This window comes from Trachypithecus francoisi, unplaced genomic scaffold (genome assembly GCF_009764315.1).
Source record: "Trachypithecus francoisi isolate TF-2019V2 unplaced genomic scaffold, Tfra_2.0 Lachesis_group11, whole genome shotgun sequence".
Lineage (NCBI taxonomy): Eukaryota > Metazoa > Chordata > Mammalia > Primates > Cercopithecidae > Trachypithecus > Trachypithecus francoisi.
The window spans coordinates 125,608,325-125,628,323 of record NW_022681456.1 but is presented as its reverse complement, the minus strand read 5'-3'; the positions used below and the strand labels follow the sequence as shown (position 1 = coordinate 125,628,323).

General features: G+C 55.4%; 1 protein-coding gene and 1 long non-coding RNA gene across 4 annotated transcripts in view; one reads left to right on the top strand and one right to left on the bottom strand.

Moving 5' to 3' along the window:
- LOC117090651 overlaps positions 1 to 2,457 on the bottom strand; it is a 76,982-nt gene extending 74,525 nt beyond the window's left edge. Inside the window, exon 1 of the long non-coding RNA XR_004440080.1 lies at positions 2,186 to 2,457. This is a non-coding gene — a long non-coding RNA (uncharacterized LOC117090651). The remainder of the gene's footprint in view (positions 1 to 2,185) is intronic.
- PLEKHG6 (pleckstrin homology and RhoGEF domain containing G6) lies at positions 1,742 to 19,798 on the top strand. Of its 3 annotated transcripts, XM_033223110.1 has the most exons (16): positions 1,742 to 1,907; positions 3,196 to 3,401; positions 4,668 to 4,823; positions 6,039 to 6,203; positions 6,580 to 6,675; positions 6,892 to 6,942; positions 7,278 to 7,427; positions 8,325 to 8,435; positions 8,570 to 8,719; positions 8,877 to 9,014; positions 9,321 to 9,440; positions 9,765 to 9,897; positions 10,013 to 10,128; positions 17,738 to 17,883; positions 18,558 to 19,250; positions 19,439 to 19,798. In XM_033223110.1, exons 2-16 carry the CDS (start codon positions 3,264 to 3,266, stop codon positions 19,446 to 19,448), a joined length of 2,373 nt encoding a protein of 790 aa, XP_033079001.1. In that variant the 5' UTR covers positions 1,742 to 1,907; positions 3,196 to 3,263; the 3' UTR covers positions 19,449 to 19,798. The 3 variants fall into 3 exon arrangements, with proteins under 3 accessions (XP_033079001.1, XP_033079002.1, XP_033079003.1); XM_033223111.1 differs by lacking the exon at positions 6,892 to 6,942; XM_033223112.1 differs by lacking the exon at positions 7,278 to 7,427.
- The last annotated feature ends 201 nt before the right edge of the window (positions 19,799 to 19,999 follow it).

Here is a 19,999-nt window from a genome sequence, read left to right as displayed (position 1 = left end):
CACAGTGAATGGGAAGAGGGAAGGGCTAGGAACTAGGCATACTCTGGTTTCTTGCCACTGCAGTTCCTTTTCCACCTGACTTCACCCCCAAAAACTGGTCCCACCACCAGCTGGGAGGCAGGAGCAGGAGAGAGGCTGGTTCAAGGAGTTGGAGGAACAGAGGACACTTCTGAACCAGCAGAGCAATCACACAACAGCAAGCTCAGAGAAAGAGAATCCTGGAGGGCGGATTTGAGGATGGACACGGGGAATACAAAATTAGAAACCGTCCAAAGATAGAGATTCCTCCTCCAAACGAAATAGAGTCACCAGCGTCCGAGTGAGGACTAGAACACTCTGATCTTGTATGTGTTTCATACGCTAGATGGGAAAGGGGAATAGAGACCCTTTCCCCTGGCAACTCAAGGAGATTCTGCTTCTGAAAGTGTTTCCTGAACTTCAGGATGCTCTGAAGAAGTAAGGAGCGGTATCAAGCACTGTTGACTCCATTGGCAGGAAATAGACCACAGGCAGGGTGAGGGGCTGGGAGCCTCAGACCTGCCACCTGCCCACTACAGGGTCTTGGGTTTCATGGTTGTAAGATTACAGTGACCACACATCCACAGGACGCTTCTATCTCAAATATCCAGTGCTTCTGTCAGACAAGGTGCCATGATTTGGAGAAGTGAAAAAGGTGGGGAAACCGAAGCGGAAGGATCGCTTGAGCCCAGGAGTTGGAAACCATCTTGGGCCACACAGCAAGATACAGTCTCTATTTTCTTTTTCTTTTTATTTTTTTATGTTTTTTTTTTATTTTCTTTATAAAAAATAGAGACACTGTCGCCAGTGTCGTGGCACTGTCTCAGCTCACTACAACCTCCACCTCCCAGATTCAAGCGATTCTCCCACCTCAGCCTCCCAAGTAGCTGGGACTACAGGTGCCCATCCCCACGCCCAGCTAATTTTTGTATTTTTAGTAGAGTCGGGGTTTCACCATATGGACTAGGCTGGTCTGGAACTGCTGACCTTGTGATCTGCCCGCCTTGACCTCCCAAAGTGTTGGGATTACAGGCGTGAGCCACCGCACCCGGTCCCATATCATCTATTTTAGCAGCCACTGCAAGGGCTGGGTGACCCTGGTGTAGCCGGGAGTGGGCTTATTTGCACGTGAAGTGGGAGGGTGGAGAAGTGCCGGTCAGGCCTCAGCTAGACACCAGGCCCTATCGCTGGAGCAAAGGCAAAGTCCAGGACAGCCTTCCAGCATTACCTTCCACCAGGCAGGCCAGCCGGCCCTCTGAGAGATAAGGCTCACACTTTGGACTCCACAGCAGCGATGGGACCCCCGCCCCTCCAGCTGGCAGGCGGGCTCCCTGCCTGCTTAGGGGTCTAGGCAGAGGCAGGGGGAGGACGGGAGAGTCGGCCACCTGCCGTGATCTGTAGGAGAGAGGGGTGCCTGCTACAGGTCGTCACCCTCCCCGCCTCCCCTGGCGGCGCCCCGCCCCGCACACAGCCCTCATTACTGCAGCGCCTCGCGAGGGTCTGGCCTGGAGGGGAGGGCGCGCGGTCCCAGCCCTCCCGCTGGGCCGGCGGGTGTTGAGTTCAGGTGCGACCGAAAACGGGACAGGAGGGCACCGCCAAGGGAGCTGTCCTCGCCAGGGGAGGCGGTGGCTGCGGGAGGGCGGGGGCTCCTCGGTCCCCAGGGTCCCGCCCCTCTGCCCCGAGCGGTGCTGGCGGTAGGGAGGGGCCAGCCCGGTGCCCGCCCTCCTCGCCCGGCCCCGCCGTGCCCGGCTCTGGCGGGCCGCTCGACCCCAGTCCCAGGCCGGGCATCGGGGCTGACTGGTATCGCCTGGGAGCCAACGGCGACGGGGAGCCCCGCGGACGGGGAGGGCGGCGCAGGGCAGCGGGTGCGGTGACACCTGTGAGCACAGGTGAGCGGCGGGAGGGCTGCGCGGCCAGGGGCGGGGCGGCCAGGACCCGGGGTCTGGAAGCCGGGGCGAAGCGGAAGGAAGGCCTGGCCTCCCGAAGGCGGGAGGAGGGGAGCCGGGGACTAGGCTGAGAAACGACCCTGGGTAGGGAGCAGTGCGAGGGAGACAGCGCCCTCGGAGGGAGGATTATTGGGAGGCGGCAGGAGGGACAGCGAACGTTTCCTCCTCTGCTCTAAATCGGAGGAAAGTAAGGGAGGGTTGAGTCGGGACCTCAGGCTCACCTGGTCGGGGCACAAGCACCTGCGCAGCCTCCTTGAGCCCACCGCCCCTTAGGAGGCCTCTCCTCTTCCAGGCCCTGCCCCCTCGAGGGCGGGCCCTCCCTCCAGGTTTAGCCGGGAGGGATGGAGCCCCACGCCTGGCCACCAGCTCCATGGTGGTGTTCCCAGAGGCTGGGGAGGACCAAATATATAGCCCGAGAAACTCTTCTTCTATTGGACTGATCTCTAAGGCCAGTGGCCGGACAGCTGGCCCCCCCTCACCTCCTGTCTGTGGCCAGGAGGGTTTGGGTAAGAGATGGGCAAGCCTTTCAGTCAAGGCCAGACAGTAAATATTAGAGACTTTGCGGCCTACACCGTCTGTCCCAACTAGCAAGAAAGCGGTCACAGATTATTATGAGACCAGCAGAGAATGGATTCCAGGAAAACTCTATTTATGGACACTGAATTTGAATATCATATAATATTTACTTGTCCCAAAATATTGGTGGTTTTTTTGCAGGGGGCAGAAGTTGTAAATATGTAAAGGCTTGCAGGCTGTACAAAAACTGGTGGCAGACTGGGCTGTCTCCAGCCACCCCACTCCCAGCCCACCCCACCCACCATGGCCTCTCTCCAGCTTTTTCCCAGGCTTTATGTGGGGAAGGGGATGGGGTTATATCTAGGTGCAGGGAGAACCCTCCCACCTGGGTGTATCCAGAAAGCCCGAGACCTGTCTGTGACCCTTGTTCCCATTTGAGACCAGTGCAGGAGCTGGTACCCCAAATAATGCACACGTGTGAGAGAGGAGGTACATCTCCAAGGGGCTTCCTACACAGTATGTACCTGGACCTACCCTACTCCCATCAAGTCATAGATGAGGCAGCCATGTTTCCCCCAACAAGTGACTAAGCCCTTGGCCCTCTCCTCCCCCACTATACCCTCCTGCCCAGGAACCCCAGCAGTGTTGGTCTCCCACCTGGTGCCATTCACTGACTGGGAATGGCCCTTCCATTCCTCTCTTTTCTCTCTTGCAGCCCTAGGGGACCTCTTTCTCCTGGACATTGAAGATATGACCCTTTGGAGGTGACCCAGCAGAGAAGGGATGAAGGCCTTTGGTCCTCCAAATGAGGGCCCCCTCCAAGGACTCGTGGCCTCCCGCATTGAGACTTATGGGGGTCGGCATCGAGCCTCCACTCAGAGCACTGCTGGCAGTCTCTATCCCCGAGGAGGCCTTGTGCTGGTGAGTCCAGACTGTGCCCCAAAAGTGACCTGGTGGGGCAGGAGGGAGGACACCTAGGCTGTGGAGCCTCTGTCCCCTTACAGATTCAGAGGTTGAGCTATTCCTGCCCCTTACCCTACTTTTCCTTCCTGGGTTGTGGGGAAGAGGAGGGCAGTGACAGGGCCAGGCTCCAGGGATGTCACACCCCAGTCCCAGACAGCTGGGCAGGAGAGGCAGAGCCAGGAGAAGCCAGGCCCGTAGAGGAGTGCTGTTAGACAGGTCTGAGACAGAGCTGCGGGTAAGGTCATCAAACCCCAGAGCTGGCGCCTCCCAGGCACCCGCCTCTGCTTGGCAGGAGTTTGAGGGCTTCCTGAGATCTGCTTCTGCCTGAGTCAGGATGAAGATGAGCAAAGGTTCAGGGTGTCCCTACTCCTCCAGTGGTGGGTAGGGACAGGAGGGTGCCTGCCTTGGCTCCACCCCTGGCTCGACCTGCCTGGCCCTCCTCCAATCCTGACCAAGGAGAGGGGTGTGGAAGTCAAGTCTGTCCCTCAACCTGCAGGCTTCCCCTCCACGTTGAGGACAGTTCTCTTGTGGCTGGGATATCCCCTGCCTCACTGCACGAGAATTTTGCCTGTGGAGATGGGACTTTCCTAGGCTGTGGGTGAGAAGGGAGACTAGGAAGCATGTGGGGTAATTCAGGCCACAGGCAAATGAAGGAATGTGACCAGGCCTGCCCTGGGAGGAGCCGTGTGGTGGCAGTGGCCTCAGCCTTTCACACGGAAGGGCAGCCACTCCCAGCTGGATGGGATGCAGGCTGCACGCCCCTGGGGAGGAGGCTGCACATGTGTGTGCCCTCGTCCCCATGTGTGAGGGAGGCTGGTCACAGACAAGGAAAGTTATGAGAGACCAGAATGCTGTGTGCACCATGCCTTGTCCATGCACCCCCCGTGGTACGGAGAGCAGGAGGCAGTGGGGGCACACACACCAGAGCCCGGGCATGTGTGTGCCTGTGCACCTGCTCGTGAGGAGGCCCCACTTCTGCCCCAGGCCCACTCGGGGAGCCAGGCTGTCATGCCCCTGCCCACTCAGCTTAGCCTTGCTGGCAGCGGCTGCTGTGACTCAGGGCAGGAGCAGCCCACACCAAACTGGTTTGCGGGGAGAAGTGAGCCAGCCCGACTTACCAGGGTGGGGGAACAACATCTAGAGCCAAGACGGCCCCCCTACTACCTCTCTGGGGTTTCTGGAGAAAGGGAGGCACCCCCAGAACTTCCCCTACTCCTCCCCCAGGATCCCAGTCGCCGACGCCTCCAGCAGTATGTCCCCTTTGTCAGGGGTCCTGGCCAGTCTCGAGGCCTGTCACCCATGAGATTGCGAGATCCAGAGCCCGAGAAGAGGCACGGAGGCCATGTGGGGGCTGGCCTGCCTCACTCCCCCAAACTCAAGGTAAGGGGGTCCCTCTCCTCCCATCCCCACGCATACAGCCCCAATTGTGATGGCTCCACAGATGACCGGCAAGCCCCAGGGGCTGAGACCACAGGTCCAGGAGGCTGCTGCCTGCCAGTCAGACATGGCTCTGCCCAGGGCCCCTCAGGGATATATCTCTCCTTGGTCTGTGCATGGCAACCAGGAACTTTGACTTGAGACACTTGGATTAAATGTGGATAAATGATTGATTTTGAGCTTTCAGTTTTTGAAAATTACCAAGTCAAATTACCAAGTTGCTGAGAGTCAGATATGCTCCCTCCATCCTCAGGACCACACCATCCTTCGCTGCCGCTGTGAGCCTCACCCCTCCTCTCGAGCCACATTCGGATGGAGTGAGTGAGGGTCAGGAGTGCCTGTTGCTCACATTACTTGGTGCCAAAGAAACCTGTAAAATGGGCCGGGCGCGGAGGCTGACGCCTGTAATCCCAGCACTTTGGGAGGCCGAGACGGGTGGATCACCTGAGGTCAGGAGTTCGAGACCAGCCTGGCCAACATGGTGAAGCTCCGTCTCTAGTAAAAATGCAAAAAAAATTAGCTGGGCATCATGGCAGGCACCTGTAATCCCAGCTACTAAGGAGGCTGAGGCAGGAGAATCACTTGAACCCAGGAGGTGGAGGTTGCAGTGAGCCGAGATTGTGCCACTGCACTCCAGCCTGGGCGACAACAGCAAAACTCATCTCAAAAAAAGAAAAAGAAAAAAGAAACCTGTAAAATGTAAGCCATGCTGCTTCATAAAAAATGCCATGTTATGGGCAAATTGTCAAAGTGGTGCCTGAGACCACTGGTTCTCTAAGTCTTGTTCTGATTCACTTGAAGTTCCCTCTGCATGTCTGTTTCTGTCCCTCCCCTACCTCATTCTGATTCAGGAGACCCATGGAACGCCTCTTTCCTGTCAGGGAGCCTAGATCAGACCCCTCTCCAGGGATCTTTCTGCAGACCAGGGTGCCTCTTCACCCACATTCCAGCAATGCCTTTTTCCCTGGAATTCCAACTGGGGCCGACCCCTGTCCTCCAGGCCTCCGTGTCCCCACTCATACTCAGTGCTGCCTGCCATCTCCCATTCCAGACACACACACACTTAAACACACATGCACACACACACAGCCCTCCTGGAGCCCTGTGGCTGGGTGCCAAGGATGTGGCCGGAGCTGATGCCCTTCTTGGCTCCCCCAGGAAGTCACCAAGGCCCATGAGCTGGAGGTGAGGCTGCACACTTTCAGCATGTTTGGGATGCCCCGGCTGCCCCCTGAGGACCGGCAGCACTGGGAGATAGGAGAGGGTGGCGACAGCGGCCTGGTCATTGAGAAGTCCTGGAGGGAGCTGGTGCCTGGGCACGAGGTGAGCCTGAAACTCACAAGGTGAGTCCGTCCCCACGGCGTGAATGCACACACAGATTCTGCTCTAGAGGAGGGAAAGGCCTTGGGTGGGGGGGTCATGTGGAAAAAGCATCTGGAAACGTGTTGATCTGGGTTCAGACCCCAGCTCTGCCACTTACTAGTGAGACCTTGGTCAAGACAGTAAAGTTCTCTGGGCCTCAGTTACCACATATGTAAAGTAGGGATAATACCACCTACACATTGGTTTGAGGATTAAAAGTTCATGGTCATGGACAAAGTTCCTAGAACCTATGAAGTGGATCCAGTAGCACTTAGTAGCTGGTACATGCCATTCTAATTATCATTCCCCAACTGAACCAGCATTCTCCCCACCCCAGGAGATGAGCCGGGAGCTGTGCCACCAACAGGAGGCCCTGTGGGAGCTCCTGACCACTGAGCTGATCTACGTAAGAAAGCTCAAGATCATGACCGACGTGAGCCTCCCTCAGCCCCAGCCCCGGCCCCATCTTCCCTGCATGATCCCCCATCCTCCCAGACTGGAAGGCAGGTCACTGGAGGAGGGAGGGGCAGGATTTCAGGCCAGTCTGGGATCCAGGAAGATAGGTCAGCAGTACTGAAGTTGATGGGGGGTGGGAGGTGACACTGAAGGGCTGCGCTGGGTCCTGAGACCCTCATCCCCCTCCCTGCAGCTCCTAGCCGCTGGCCTGCTGAACTTGCAGCGAGTGGGACTGCTGACGGAAGTGAGTGGGTGCTCGGGGGGGATCCTGGCACAGCCCGAGCTCTGAGCCTGGGGATGAGGGTGGGCCCTGCAGCCATTCCTGTCTAAATTCGCACTGCCCTGTTTTTTGGGGCGCCTTTGCCCTCCCTACTTCCCTGTTACTGGTGACTCCAAGCAGGCCACAGGACCCCCATTTCCCAGACTGGCATCCTTGAGATCTTCCAGGCCCACTGCCCCATTCATCCCTCTTCACCCCCGCCCCTGCTGTCCAAGCTTAGGGTCCTCACCTTTCCTGGGCCAATGCCACCCCTGGTGACCTGCCAAAGGTGTGCTGCTCAGTTCTGCTCCCTCCTCCAGGTGTCAGCTGAGACCCTGTTTGGAAATGTCCCCAGCCTAATTCGAACCCACCGGAGCTTTTGGGAGGAGGTGCTGGGGCCCACGCTGGAGGAAACTCGGGCCTCGGGCCAGCCCCTGGACCCCATTGGTCTGGAAAGTGGCTTCCTGACGGTGAGGCCTGTGAAGGGCTGTGTCCGGATGGGGCAGGACTGGGAGCCCACGGGGGTCCTGTGTGTAGGGCATGCCCGCAGTACGCAACTCTCTGTGATTTGAAGGGCCGCAGGATACAGCCCCTACCCCTAATATCACCTCACCTCCCCCTTTCATGCCACAAGTCTGACCTCTGTGCCACAGGTTCCTTGTTCTTCTGGAGTCCCTTATGAAATGAAAATGCAGCTGTCTCAGGGAAGGGTCACACCTCGGCTCCCATCAACGACAAAAGCTGGGTGCAGCCAATGGGGCCTAAGTGAGGGGACCCTTAAGATGACTTGGGCGGGGGTAAAAGGCCACAGGAGGCACCCGGGGCATGGAGAAGAGTGATAAGAGAAAGCAAGAGGGCCTAGGGTCTGACTTTCTTTTACACTGTTACCTAGCCAGGAAAATGTGGGCCCTGCAGGAAAAAGTTGCAGTGGGGTAGAGAGGGAGGCGTACTTCTCCTGGGAGCCGTAGGCACCCCCTCCACAGGAGCAAGGCTTCTGAGAAAACCCTTAGGTCGCCACCCCACCCCCAGGGTGAAATGGGATCTGCAATGTTCTGAAAACGGACCAGCTGAATTATTGATGGTGGGAGAGTAAGTTCAGAGCAGCAGGCCCCAGTAGCACTGTGGATGGAGGGAGTTCAGAGAGCTCTAGGTCCATGTCGGGACCTCAGGCTCCTCCCTAGAATCCAGAGAGGGGGCCTAGCCTTGAGAGCATTCCTGGGAGGATCCTGGGAGGGAAGGACTGTCAGGAGCTGGGCTAAGGGCCTCCATGAGACTCTCTTCACCTGCTCCTGGGTCCTGCAGCCAGAGCCTGTATTCATGGTCTTCTCCCCATGCCTGCTCCCCACCTCCTGTATCTGTCTCTCCAGTTTGGCCAGAGGTTCCACCCCTATGTCCAGTACTGCCTCCGAGTGAAGCAGACCATGGCTTACGCCCGAGAGCAGCAAGAAACTAACCCTCTCTTCCATGCCTTCGTGCAGGTGGGAGAAGCGGTGCTGGGGAGGGGGACGGGTGCCTCTTAGCGAGCCAGTCTCCAGCTGAGCCTAAGGCTGAGCTCACCACTAGGCAGGGCAGGAGGGAGCAAACCGCTGAGCCCCACCCGCCTTCCCTGCAGTGGTGTGAGAAGCACAAGCGCTCCGGGAGGCAGATGCTCTGTGACTTGCTCATCAAGCCCCACCAGCGCATCACCAAGTACCCACTGCTGCTGCATGCTGTGCTCAAGAGGAGCCCCGAGGCGCGTGCCCAAGAGGCCCTGAATGCCATGGTAGGTGCTCCGGGGGGGCTAGGACTCTGGTGCGTCAGGGACTGGGAGGGGGTCTCTCTCTTAGTGTGTCTGTGACAGTGTAGCGCTGTGCTGTGGCTGGCATTGGTTGGGAGAGGCGCTGAGCCGTCCCTCCTCCCGCACCCCCAACCCCACCTAGATCGAAGCCGTGGAGTCATTCCTGCGACACATCAATGGGCAGGTCCGCCAGGGCGAAGAGCAAGAGAGCTTGGTGGCTGCAGCCCAACGCATCGGGCCCTACGAGGTGCTGGAGCCACCCAGTGATGAGGTGGAGAAGGTGAGAGGGCAGAGGGAAGAGGCCCAGGAAAAGCAAGGTCCCAGGGATAGTGGTGAAGGGGAGCCTGGCAAGGCCAGAACGCCCCGTCCTTGGGTGCCACGAGGGTGTCCCCCATTCCTTCCCGGTGGTGACAGTCCAAGGGGTAGAAGTCAGAAGAGTAAACAGCAGGCAGTGGGAGGCTTCCTCTAGCCCATGGGGGAAGGACAGAAACAGAAAAGTGTTGGTGGCGGAACCAGGAGCTGCTCTTGGCCAGGAAGTCCAGGCAGCCTGCCGAGCACCCTGACCCCTCCCCTCTGTGTCGCTCAGAACCTGCGTCCATTCTCCACCCTGGACCTGACATCCCGCATGCTGGGGGTTGCCTCTGAGCACACCAGACAGCTGCTGCTGGAGGGACCCGTGCGAGTGAAGGAGGGACGAGAAGGGAAGGTGAGGGTGCTGCGGACAGAGTGGAGGGGACGGGGCATGGTGGGAGAAGGTAAGAGGCAGAAACGCCAGAAGTGGGAGAAGAGGGGTTTTGGGAAAAGGATGTGGTTCTGGCTAAGCCCCAGTCATTTGTGTGACCCTGAGCCAGCCACTTTCCCTGCCTGTAAATCGAGAGATGGGACCAAAGTGACGGCCCTGGCCACTCCCGCATTTGGGCTCTGCGTGTGTCCCTGTGTGCCTGAGCACCATGCCTGTGCCTCCTCCTAGACCAGCCCTGCCCCTGGCTCCAGCTGACCCTGTCTCTTTCCCCTACGACCCCACCCCCAGCTGGACGTGTACCTGTTCCTCTTCTCTGATGTGCTCCTCGTGACCAAGCCCCAACGCAAGGTGGACAAAGCCAAGGTCATCCGCCCCCCTCTGATGCTGGAGAAGCTCGTGTGCCAACCCCTGAGAGACCCTCGTATGTGCTTCCTGCGGGGAGCCTTTTCTTCTCCCTCTTCTTAGCGAGGGGAAGGAGGGGCTGGGATGGAGATCAAATAAAGGCTGGCCTCTCGAAGGTTGTCTCCTCCATCTAGACAGCTTCCTGCTGATCCACCTCACTGAATTCCAGTGTGTCTCCAGCGCCCTCATTGTGCACTGTCCCAGTCCTACAGACCGTGCCCGGTGGCTGGAGAAGACCCAGCAGGCTCAGGTACGGGAAAGCCAGGGATGGGGAGGCATGGGCAGGGGTCCCCAGAGCTCAGAAATGGGAGCACGGCAGCGGCTCACACCTGTAATCTTAGCACTTTGGGAGGTCGAGGCGGGCGGATCACCTGAGGTCAGGAGTTTGAGACCAGCTGGCCAACATGGTGAAACCCTGTCTGTACTAAAAATACAAAAATTAGCCAGGCATGGTGGTGTGTGCCTCTAGTCCCAATTACTCTGGAGGCTGAGGCAGGAGAATCACTTGAGCCCAGGAAGTGAAGGTTGCAGTGACCTGAGATTGTGCCACTGCACTCCAGCCTAGGTGACAGAGTGAGACCTTGAAGAATAAAAGAAGGAAGGAGGGAGGGAGGGAGGGAGGGAGGGAAGGAAGGAAGGAAGGAAGGAGGAAGGAAGGAAGGAAGGAAGGAAGGAAGAAGGGAGCACAGAGGGGAGGAGGAGAGAGAGGCTGGGGTGGATTCAGGTTCAGACTGGACAATCTGATGTGCCCCAAAGAGGGAGGCAGAGCCTCCACCATCCATCAGAAGATGGAAAAAGCCTTTGGCCAGCTACTGTGCCAGCCACTGGGAGAGCCCAAGACATGGCATCCCCTGAAGGTTTGTACAGCCCAAAATGATTAATTTCTAGAAGTCCTCTTCTGTTTGCAGACATTTACAGGGCACTTGCTGAGTACAGGCATTAGGGCTAGGTGCTAGGGAATCAGAAAAGAATAAACCACCATTCCTGCCCTCAAGGCATAGGTGCTGTAGCCTAGTTAGAGTAATTAGTATACAAATAATAGAAAGACGTTATGTAGAATGAAGCCGGGATAGAGAAGGGAGCAATGCATTGTCTGCTGGGTCTGTTTGGAAGGAACACAGAGGAGCTGATGTCTGAGCACCATTTGGGAGGATACCTAGGAGTACGTCAGGGAGTCAGGGTGGAAGGGAAGGGCATTCCACATGGAGGAGCAGAAAGTGCAAAGGCCAGAAATGTGAAATAGTTGTGTGTGTTGACAGAACTGCCCCCATCAGTATTGCTACAGTATAAAGTACAAGAGTAGATGCAGCAGGGAGAGGCTGGCGGGTAGGTGCTACCAGGTCAGGTCATGCCCATCTCTGGATGTCATGATAAGGTATTCTATAGGTGAGCTTTGTCCTTTGGATGACAGAGGGCCAGTGAAAGGGCCGGGCAGGGGAGTGATATGAGCAGATAAAAAGCAGGAGGAGTTCAAAAGAAGAGAGATGCAAATGGAGCTGTATTAGGTCCCATAAACTTGGTAGCCTAAAATATATCAGAAGCTTAATCTCTCACAGTTCTGGAGGCCACAGGTTTCAAATCAAGGTGTTGGCAGAGCTGAGTTTCCTCTGAAGGCTCTAGGGGAGAATCCCTCCTTGCCTCTCCCAGCTCCTGGTTGCCCCAGGTGTTCCGTGGCTTGTGGCAACAAAATTCCAATCTCTTTTCCTTTTTTTTTTTTTTTTTTTTTTGAGACGGAGTCTCGCTCTGTCGCCCAGGCTGGAGTGCCGTGGCCGGATCTCAGCTCACTGCAAGCTCCACCTCCCGGGTTTACGCCATTCTCCTGCCTCAGCCTCCCAAGTAGCTGGGACTGCAGGCGCCGCCACCTCGCCCGGCTAGGTTTTTTGTATTTTTTAGTAGAGACGGTTTCACCGTGTTAGCCAGGATGGTCTCGATCTCCTGACTTCGTGATCCGCCCGCCTCGGCCTCCCAAAGTGCTGGGATTACAGGCTTGAGCCACCGCACCCGGCCCCAATCTCTTTTTCTGTCTTCCCATGGCCTTCCTCTATGTCTGTGTCCAAATATCCCCCTCCTTTCTCTTACAAAGACATGAGTATTAGATTTCAAGCCCACCCTAAATCCAGGGAGAGCTCATCTTGAGCTCTCAGGATCTCTGCAAATCTGCAAAGACTCTTCTTCGAAATCAGGTCACATTCACAGGTTCCAGAGGGTAGGACACAGATATATCTATATTTTGGGGGGCCACTATTCCACGCACTACAGGAGTGGAATGGCCAAAGGGGGTGAAGATTTGAGTTGGACTTTTAAGGATGGGAAGACCATGAGCAGAAGAATCAGAGGACCAATTGGGCTGGATATATTTCTGGAATAATGGCCATATCTGCCTAAGTCTGGAGCACAGGGTTTGTGTGAGTGTGTGGTAAGAGGCCAGATTCTACAGAACCTCAGAGCTGCAGAACCCTGTGGCCTGGATGGGCTTGGGTTGAATAGGGTCGACAAGAGACAGCCCACCGTGAATCCTTTTTTTTTTTTTAGACAGAGTCTTACTCTATTGCCCAGGCTAGAGTGCAGTGGCATGATCTCAGCTCACTGCCGCCTCAACTTCCTGGGCTCAGGTGGGTCTCCCACCTTAACCTCCCACATAGCTGGGACTGCAGGTGTGCACCACCACACCTGGCTAATTTTTTGCATTTTTTTTTTTTTAGAGACGAGGTCTTGCCATGTTGCCCAGGCTGGTCTTGAACTCCTGAGCTTAAACGATCTGCATACCTCGGCCTCCCAAAGTGCTGAGATTACAGGTGTGAGCCACTGCGCTGACCCTGCCATGCATTCTTGAGCAAGGGTGAGATCAGTGGGTTTCCTCTTGAATTGGGTTTTCAGGAAATCAGGTAGCAATGTGCTAGGTGCGCTGGAGGAGGGAGAAATTGGTGACAGGACGTTTATTGTACTAGTTTGGGTGTGAAACATGGAAGGTTTAGTGCCACAGCCTTAGGGAGACATTGCAAAAAGGGACAAAAACCGAAGGAGAAGAAAGGACCTGGCCGGGCACGGTGGCTCACGCCTGTAATCCCAGCACTTTGGGAGGCCGAGGCGGGCGGATCACAAGGTCAGGAGATTGAGACCACGGTGAAACCCCGTCTCTACTAAAAATGCAAAAAATTAGCCAGGCGAGGTGGCGGGCGCCTGTAGTCCCAGCTACTCGGGAGGCTGAGACAGGAGAATGGCGTGAACCCGGGAGGCGGAGCTTGCAGTGAGCTGAGATCACGCCACTGCACTCCAGCCTGGGCGACAGAGCCAGACTCCATCTCAAAAAAATAAAAATAAAAAATGAAAGGAGCTAAAGAAGAGGGAAGAGACGGGAGCTTTAGGGGCACTGTGGTTAAAGTCTATACTGAATTCAGAAAAATCCATGTGATTTTTCATGAGACTTTGTGAAAGTTATATGACCTCCCTCAACTTCAATTTCTTCAACTGCAAAACAGATACACACAATAACAGTACCTGCTTCCTAGGAAGATTCAAAGCTGTCTTTCAGCTTAGGCACACAGCCTGGTGCCAGCACTGGGCACAGGCTCAGGAACTCCAGATACCCGGGGCAAAGAGCACAATTGGCCTCCTGAAGTTTCAGTTTGGAAGACTGCATTGGCAGTGGGACCCCAGAGAGAAATGCAGTCATTAGAAAGGGAAAGGGAAACGCGTTTGTTTCGATATTGCTTCCTCGGTGAGGTGGCTTTAGGGTAAGAATATTTAAACAGCAGCCCTTTGAAATTGAGGCAGCCAAGATATACCCTAGTGGAGATATCTTAGGGGCTTTGGGAAATACAGAAAGAAAGACCTGGAATTCAGGTGAAAAATAAGGACAAAAGACACACCCCAAGGAGAGGCAGGTGGGTTTTATGATGAGAGTGGTCTCCCATCTGCCCTGTCCCCTGCTTCCAGCTACGTTCACAGTCCCTTCTGCGTGGCAGGGGCTTCTCTCCACCACTTCCGCCTAAGCCTAAACACACTTTCCCCTAGGCTGGACTGACCGGCGAGTGAATCATGCTGGAGGTTAATCACATTTTCTTGGCCAGGCGTAGTGGCTCACCTCCTGTAATCCCAGCACTTTGAGAGGCTGAGGCAGGCAGATGGCTTGAGCCCAGAAGTTTAAGACCCAGCCTATGGCCAACATGGCAAAACCCCATCTCTACAAAAAAATACAAAAATGAGCTGGGCGTGGTGGCGTGCACCTGTAGTCCCAGCTACTGGGGAGGCTGAGGTGGGAGGATCGCTTGAACGTGGGAGGTAGAGCCTGCGGTGAGCTATGTTCCCACCACTGCACTACAACCTAGACAGCAGGGTGAGACTTTGTCTCAAAAAAAAAAAAAGTTAAATAAAAAATTTTCCTGAAGGCTAGAGGCTCAAGGGGAGCCCAAGGACAAAAGCAGAAGCTAGTGGCATCAGTGTTCCTAAAGCCCCAATTCCCCAGGACAACCAGTGGGGGTGGCAGTGAGTGCCAGGCTGCCTTTTTTCTTTGCCACCTCCACCTTCAGACCTTTCTCCTCTTTTTTTGGTTTTTAGTCACAGAACAACAGCCAGACCCTCACCTCCTCCCTTTAGAACCCCCAGAGCTACTAAAAATTACCGGTATTTTACTAAGCAAAACAATTCAGCCCCCTGGTAGTCTCACTCCAGGCTAACAGGAAAGATCTGTAAAGGTCTATAACCAAGATACGCACCAAGGCTCCCTGGCCTTCCTTAGCAAAACAAACAAAACTGAAACTTTGAAATTACTTTTCCTGCTATTGTCTTAACCAAATTCTTAGGGAATCCTCTCTGGGGCCATCAGTCTTTATAAACTGAAGAGGGCAGTGGAGTCTCTGTTGCTGCTTTTCGTGGAGCAATCCCCGGGGTCAGACTATCGTTCCCTCACCCTGGCAGAAATGTCGACTTGCAGATTTATTCCTAGCGGGTCTAGCTGTGATGACTCACACTTTCAGAGAAAGTCAGCTTCTCCAGGGAGAAGACACTGAATCTTGGGGAATGCCCAGGGACTGAGAAGAGGAAAAGGAACAGGGACAGGAACAGAAAGAGCTGTCAGAGATGGCGACCAAGAAATGAAAGCAGGGAGACTGAAGGAGGCAGCCGAAGCTAAGAGCCAGGGTCTGAAGGAGGGGCCGGAGCAGCTGTCAGGGAGTTACTTCACCTCTTGGGGAAATGCAGTGCACGCAGGACAGACAGTCCGCGAGTGGCCAGGCACAAGGCCCAGCACTGTATGGGAACTCCATAAATGTTTGCCATTGTCATCATTAGGAGAAAGGCGTAGTCTTTGGGCCTGGGTAGGGCTTGCTGCTGACTGGGGAAACGCTTCTGCATCTGTTGCCCAGGAAGTCAGTGGGCACCTTTCAATGCTCGGTTTTAGTCCAGCACTGGGGAGTTCTGGGAGGAGAGTGGGTGAATCTAGGAGCCACCCCAGAGACAGCAGGGAAAGGAGGCATTTCCTCTCCACGGGGACAAAGGAAGAAGAATCCTGCTGGGGGCCCTCCCTTCCTCTTCTCAGTTTTGTAGAGGTGTCACATTCTGGCTCAAGCACCAATTTCTTTTTCCTTTCCTGTCCTCCCCTCTGCCCGCTATGTGTCTCTCCTCTTACCCAAGCCGAGAAAATCCTCCCAGGGTTGCTGGAGAGGCTTTGGGCTCACCGGGAGGCACCTCAAAGAGGCCCATCCCCCACCCTCCCCATTCCCCCAACCCCCCGCCCCGTGCTCAGGGCTTCCTCCCGGCCTCCAGCCTCTTCCTGGGGTCGGGCAAGGGGCAAGTTTAGCAGAGATGCTGGCATTGGACGTCCCTTACAGAAACTCTGCTTCCTTCCAGTTCTTTTCTTTCACATAACATCCCTCCTCTGGCACCCCAAACGCAAACCTGAATTTGGGTCCTGTGGGGCAAAAGGGCACCCCAACAGGACAAGCAGGTCGGCCCAGCGCCCCCACCCTCCCTTCTCTCACTCCTTCCCTCAATTCACATGGAGTTGGGAGATGGGGCCTGGGAAAGAAGGAGTCCTGCCCCAGGTCCTAGCCCTGGCAGGTTTCCTGCTCCCAGACACCCTCCTCTGCTCTGGCCAACAGACCACATCTTATTAGACTGCTGTCACCCTTGGGAATAAGTGACTGGAGAGCCAGAAAAAGCAGAATTGGAAATATAAGCCTGATGTCATTTTCCTATCCCTGTTCATCCATTTCATCTCTTGTCCTGACCCAGCTGCCCCCAGGGTTTCTGGAGAGGCTTTGGGAAAGCCCAGGTGCCCAGGAATCGCTGGCTCATATACTTCAAACTGGGGAGATACTGGAAATATTTAACAATTAGTATAGCATGGGCATCAGCCAATCAGAAGGGAGCATGCACTAGAGGTCCTTTGCTGTGCCAGATGTTCTCCCCCTCGTTGCCAGATCATGGGGGTGGGGGAAGTGGATGAGACCCAGGCAGCAGCCATTTCCTTACTGGCATGGAAGACTTCAATATTTAACAATGATATGGCCATACCAGCAAGTGCTGACATTAGTGCTGCCCACTGCAGCCACCGGTACCTCCCTTTCACCAAGGCTTGCCTCTGCCTCCAACCTCAGCTCTACCACTTTCTCTTCCCTCTCCTTCCCACTCCCTCTCCCCCTCCCCAAGCTAACAACTGACCTTTCGTAACTCTTTACCTTTCAAGGCTGTCCTTGAATGTGTTGCACTGACTGAACTAGGACTCAAAGAGCAAGGCCCTGTCCCAGCTCTGCTTCTCCATACCTGTGGGACCTTGGGCAAGTCACGTCACCTCTCTAGGTCTAGGTTTCTTATCTGTAAAATGGGCTAGCATTCATGTTCTCCACACCACAGGGCAATGGTGTGTATCAAATGACCACATGTGCAAAGGTGCTTTGAAAATTTTTTCTCAGATGGCGCCATTTCATTCTGTTGGTACCTGTATGAGATCGCTGAGGGGGGAGGAAGACAGACAATATAATGCATCCTCTCCTCAGCCTTCTAGGAGTTTTCCTCCCTCTGAAGGACAGCAGAGACCTCAGCCCAGGACAAAGCCCACCTCTGCCCATGTTCTGCCCTCCTGCTCCTCCCAGCTTCAGAGCAGAGGCCCAGGTGATAGGAGAGGGATGCTCTTGAAGGAGCAACCAGTACCAATTCAGAACACTTATTCCACCATCACCACCAACCAGGGAGGGCTTCCTGAAGGAGGGGGCAGACCTGATAACGGGTCTGCCAATGGGACATGAGTAGCAGGAAGACCTGTACAGGTAGGAAAAGGGCCATTCTGTTCACCCCACTCACCCCCAACACTAGCTCCAGAGTTTGCTGCCACCAAATCCCGGCACCACCCCACTTTCTTACTGTAAGAAGTACCTCCTTGGGCAGTTACTTAACCTTAGAGTCTCCATGTCTCAGTAGTAAGGTAGGGGTAAAAATATCTGGTTCATGGGGTTTTTGTAAAGATTAAATAAGGTAATGTAGGCCAGGTGCGGTGGCTCACACCTGCAATCCCAGTGCTTTGGGAGGCCAAGTGGGGTGGATCACAAGGTCAGGAGTTTGAGACCAGCCTGGCCAAGATGGTGAAACCTTGCCTCTACCAAAAATATAAAACTTAGCCAGGCATGGTGGCAGGCACTACTCAGGAGGCTGAGACAGGAGCATCGCCTGAACCTGGGAGGTGGAGGTTGCAGTGAGCCAAGATTGTGCCACTGCACTTTAGTCTGGGTGACAGAGTAAGACTCCATCTCAAAAAATAATAAAATAAAATAAGGTAATATATGTAACACACTTAGCAGGGTGCCTGGCAAACAGCAAGTGCTAAATAAATGAGAGCTCTCAATAATAAAAGTGTCCTGTCCCAGATCACCCTACAGAAGCTGAAGGCAGAGGAGTACGTTCAACAGAAGAGGGAGCTCCTGGCCCTCTATCGGGACCAGGACAGGGAGTCCCCCAGCACCAGGCCCTCCACGCCTTCCCTGGAGGGCTCTCAGAGCAGCGCAGAGGGGAGGTAAGGCTCACACGGACTACAAGGTCTCCCCGAGTAGGGGGCCACAGACAGGGAGGGGAAGAGGAGGAAGCCATAAGGCTGAGAAATGGCATCACTGTACACTTTTGGTGGAACTGGGGATAGAGGAACGCAGGCTATAGGGCAGGGTAGGGAAGGTCGGTATCAGCAGTGTTGGGTCGGGGGTGGGGGGTAGGGCACAGACAGTCTACAGAGTTAGCCAGCCTAGAGTCACACAGGAGCGTCCTGAGAGGAGCAGGCTCGAGAATGAAGGTAGGTGTGGATTTGCAGAATAGCAGAGCTGCCAAATCCCCGGCGAGTGTGAGAGGTTCATCTAGGATAGCACCACTGCTTGGCAGCAGCTTAAGGAGAAAAGAAGAATCGATCATTGAGAATAATATCAAGTAAGTTCAGGAACCACTCAGCAAAAACCTGACCACCCACTCGATACAACATCCTGGACCAGGTGCTATGGATAAAACAGTTTAGAGGCAGCCTGTACTCTCTTAGGAGCTTAAAATCTGGCCAGCCAGATGAGAAAAACAATCATAGTGCGATGGAAAGACGATACCAAAATAAGTTTGGAGGAGGGGCCGTTTCTGGATGTAGTGATCAAGGGAAACTCCCTGGACTTGAACTTGACCCCTGTGCATCTGACTCTTTGCCATTAATTGTAGGACTCCTGAGTTCTCGACCATTATCCCCCACCTGGTGGTGACAGAAGACACAGATGAAGATGCTCCCTTTGTGCCAGATGATAACTCAGACTCTGGCTACGGCACTTTGATCCCAGGCACCCCCAAGGGCTCCCGCTCCCCGCTGAGCCGTCTACGCCAAAGAGCCCTTCGGCGGGACCCTCGCCTCACCTTCTCCACCCTGGACCTCCGGGACATCCCTCTGCGTCCCCAGCCTCCCAACCCCCAAGCTCCTCAACGCCGAAGCGCCCCTGAACTGCCAGAAGAAATCCTAAAAGGAGCCAGTCGTCCCCAGGGAGACCCACCGACCTGGTCTGAGGAAGAAGATGGGGCCTCCGTGGGAGGGAATGTGGTGGTGGAAACATTGCACAGGGCCCAGCTTCGGGGCCAGCTTCCCTCCTCCCCAGCCCATGCTGACTCTGCTGGGGAAAGCCCCTGGGAGTCCTCAGGGGAGGAGGAAGAAGAGGGGCCTCTGTTCCTGAGAGCTGGCCACACATCCCCGCACCCAATGCGGGCTGAGGACATGCTCAGAGAGATCCGGGAGGAGCTGGTCAGCCAAAGGATTGAGGGTGCCGTGGAGCCCCGGGACAGCAGGCCATGGAAGCTGACTCGGGCCCAGCTGCAGAGGATGCGGGGGCCCCACATCATTCATCTGGACACCCCTCTGTCCACATCGTAAGTGCTGGAGGGAAGCTGGCCTGGGAGGGGGCAGACAGGGATGTCTGTATGGGGCGGGGGGTGCAGTATAGAAAGAGGGCAGTGCTGGAGCAGGGGTGGAGGCAAGAAGGGCTCTCCACCTGTCTTCACCCGACTCTCACCCATTGCCACTGACTGTCGCCTAACACCCCCTCCTGTCTTTTCAGAGAGGTGTGAGGAAGGCAGAGGACCTTTGGCATGCATCTCTCCCAGAGGAGATCTCTCTCCAGTAGTGCTGGTCACCCTCTGGCATCCGTGACTCTACCTCAAGGACCACATTTCCCAAAGGAAGCCTGGCCCAGGCACCCTGCCTCCGGCTCTGAGGACTTGGGGATCAAGAACTGTAAATTTATGTATCATAGGTACACCTAAGCCCCACAGAAAGTTGTGCATAAAAATGACTGCCCTGGCTGGGCATGCCTGCCTGTAATCCCAGCACTTTGGGAGGCTGAGGTGGGAGGATCCCTTGAGCCCAGGAGTTCCAATACAGCCTGGGCAATATAGGGAAACCCTGTCTTTATAAACAATATTTTAAAAAATTACCCAGGTGTGGTGGTGCACCTGTGTCCAGAGGCCGAGGTGGGAGGACCCCATGAGCCCAAGGGTAGGAGGCTGCAGTGAGTGCACTCCAGCTTGGGCAACAGATAAAGGTGGAGGGAACAAGAACCTGCTACTCCTCTGTCAGTTGGCGTGATGGTGGTGGGCTACCTGGCCCTAGTGCAGGGCTT

Coding starts and splice junctions, on each gene's coding strand:
- PLEKHG6 (XM_033223110.1), top strand. CDS start 3,264: ATGAAGGCCTTTGGTCCTCCAAATGAGGGCCCCCTCCAAGGACTCGTG. Junction 3,402..4,667: donor CCCGAGGAGGCCTTGTGCTG/GTGAGTCCAGAC, acceptor CTCCTCCCCCAG/GATCCCAGTCGCCGACGCCT. Junction 8,436..8,569: donor TCTTCCATGCCTTCGTGCAG/GTGGGAGAAGCG, acceptor CCTTCCCTGCAG/TGGTGTGAGAAGCACAAGCG.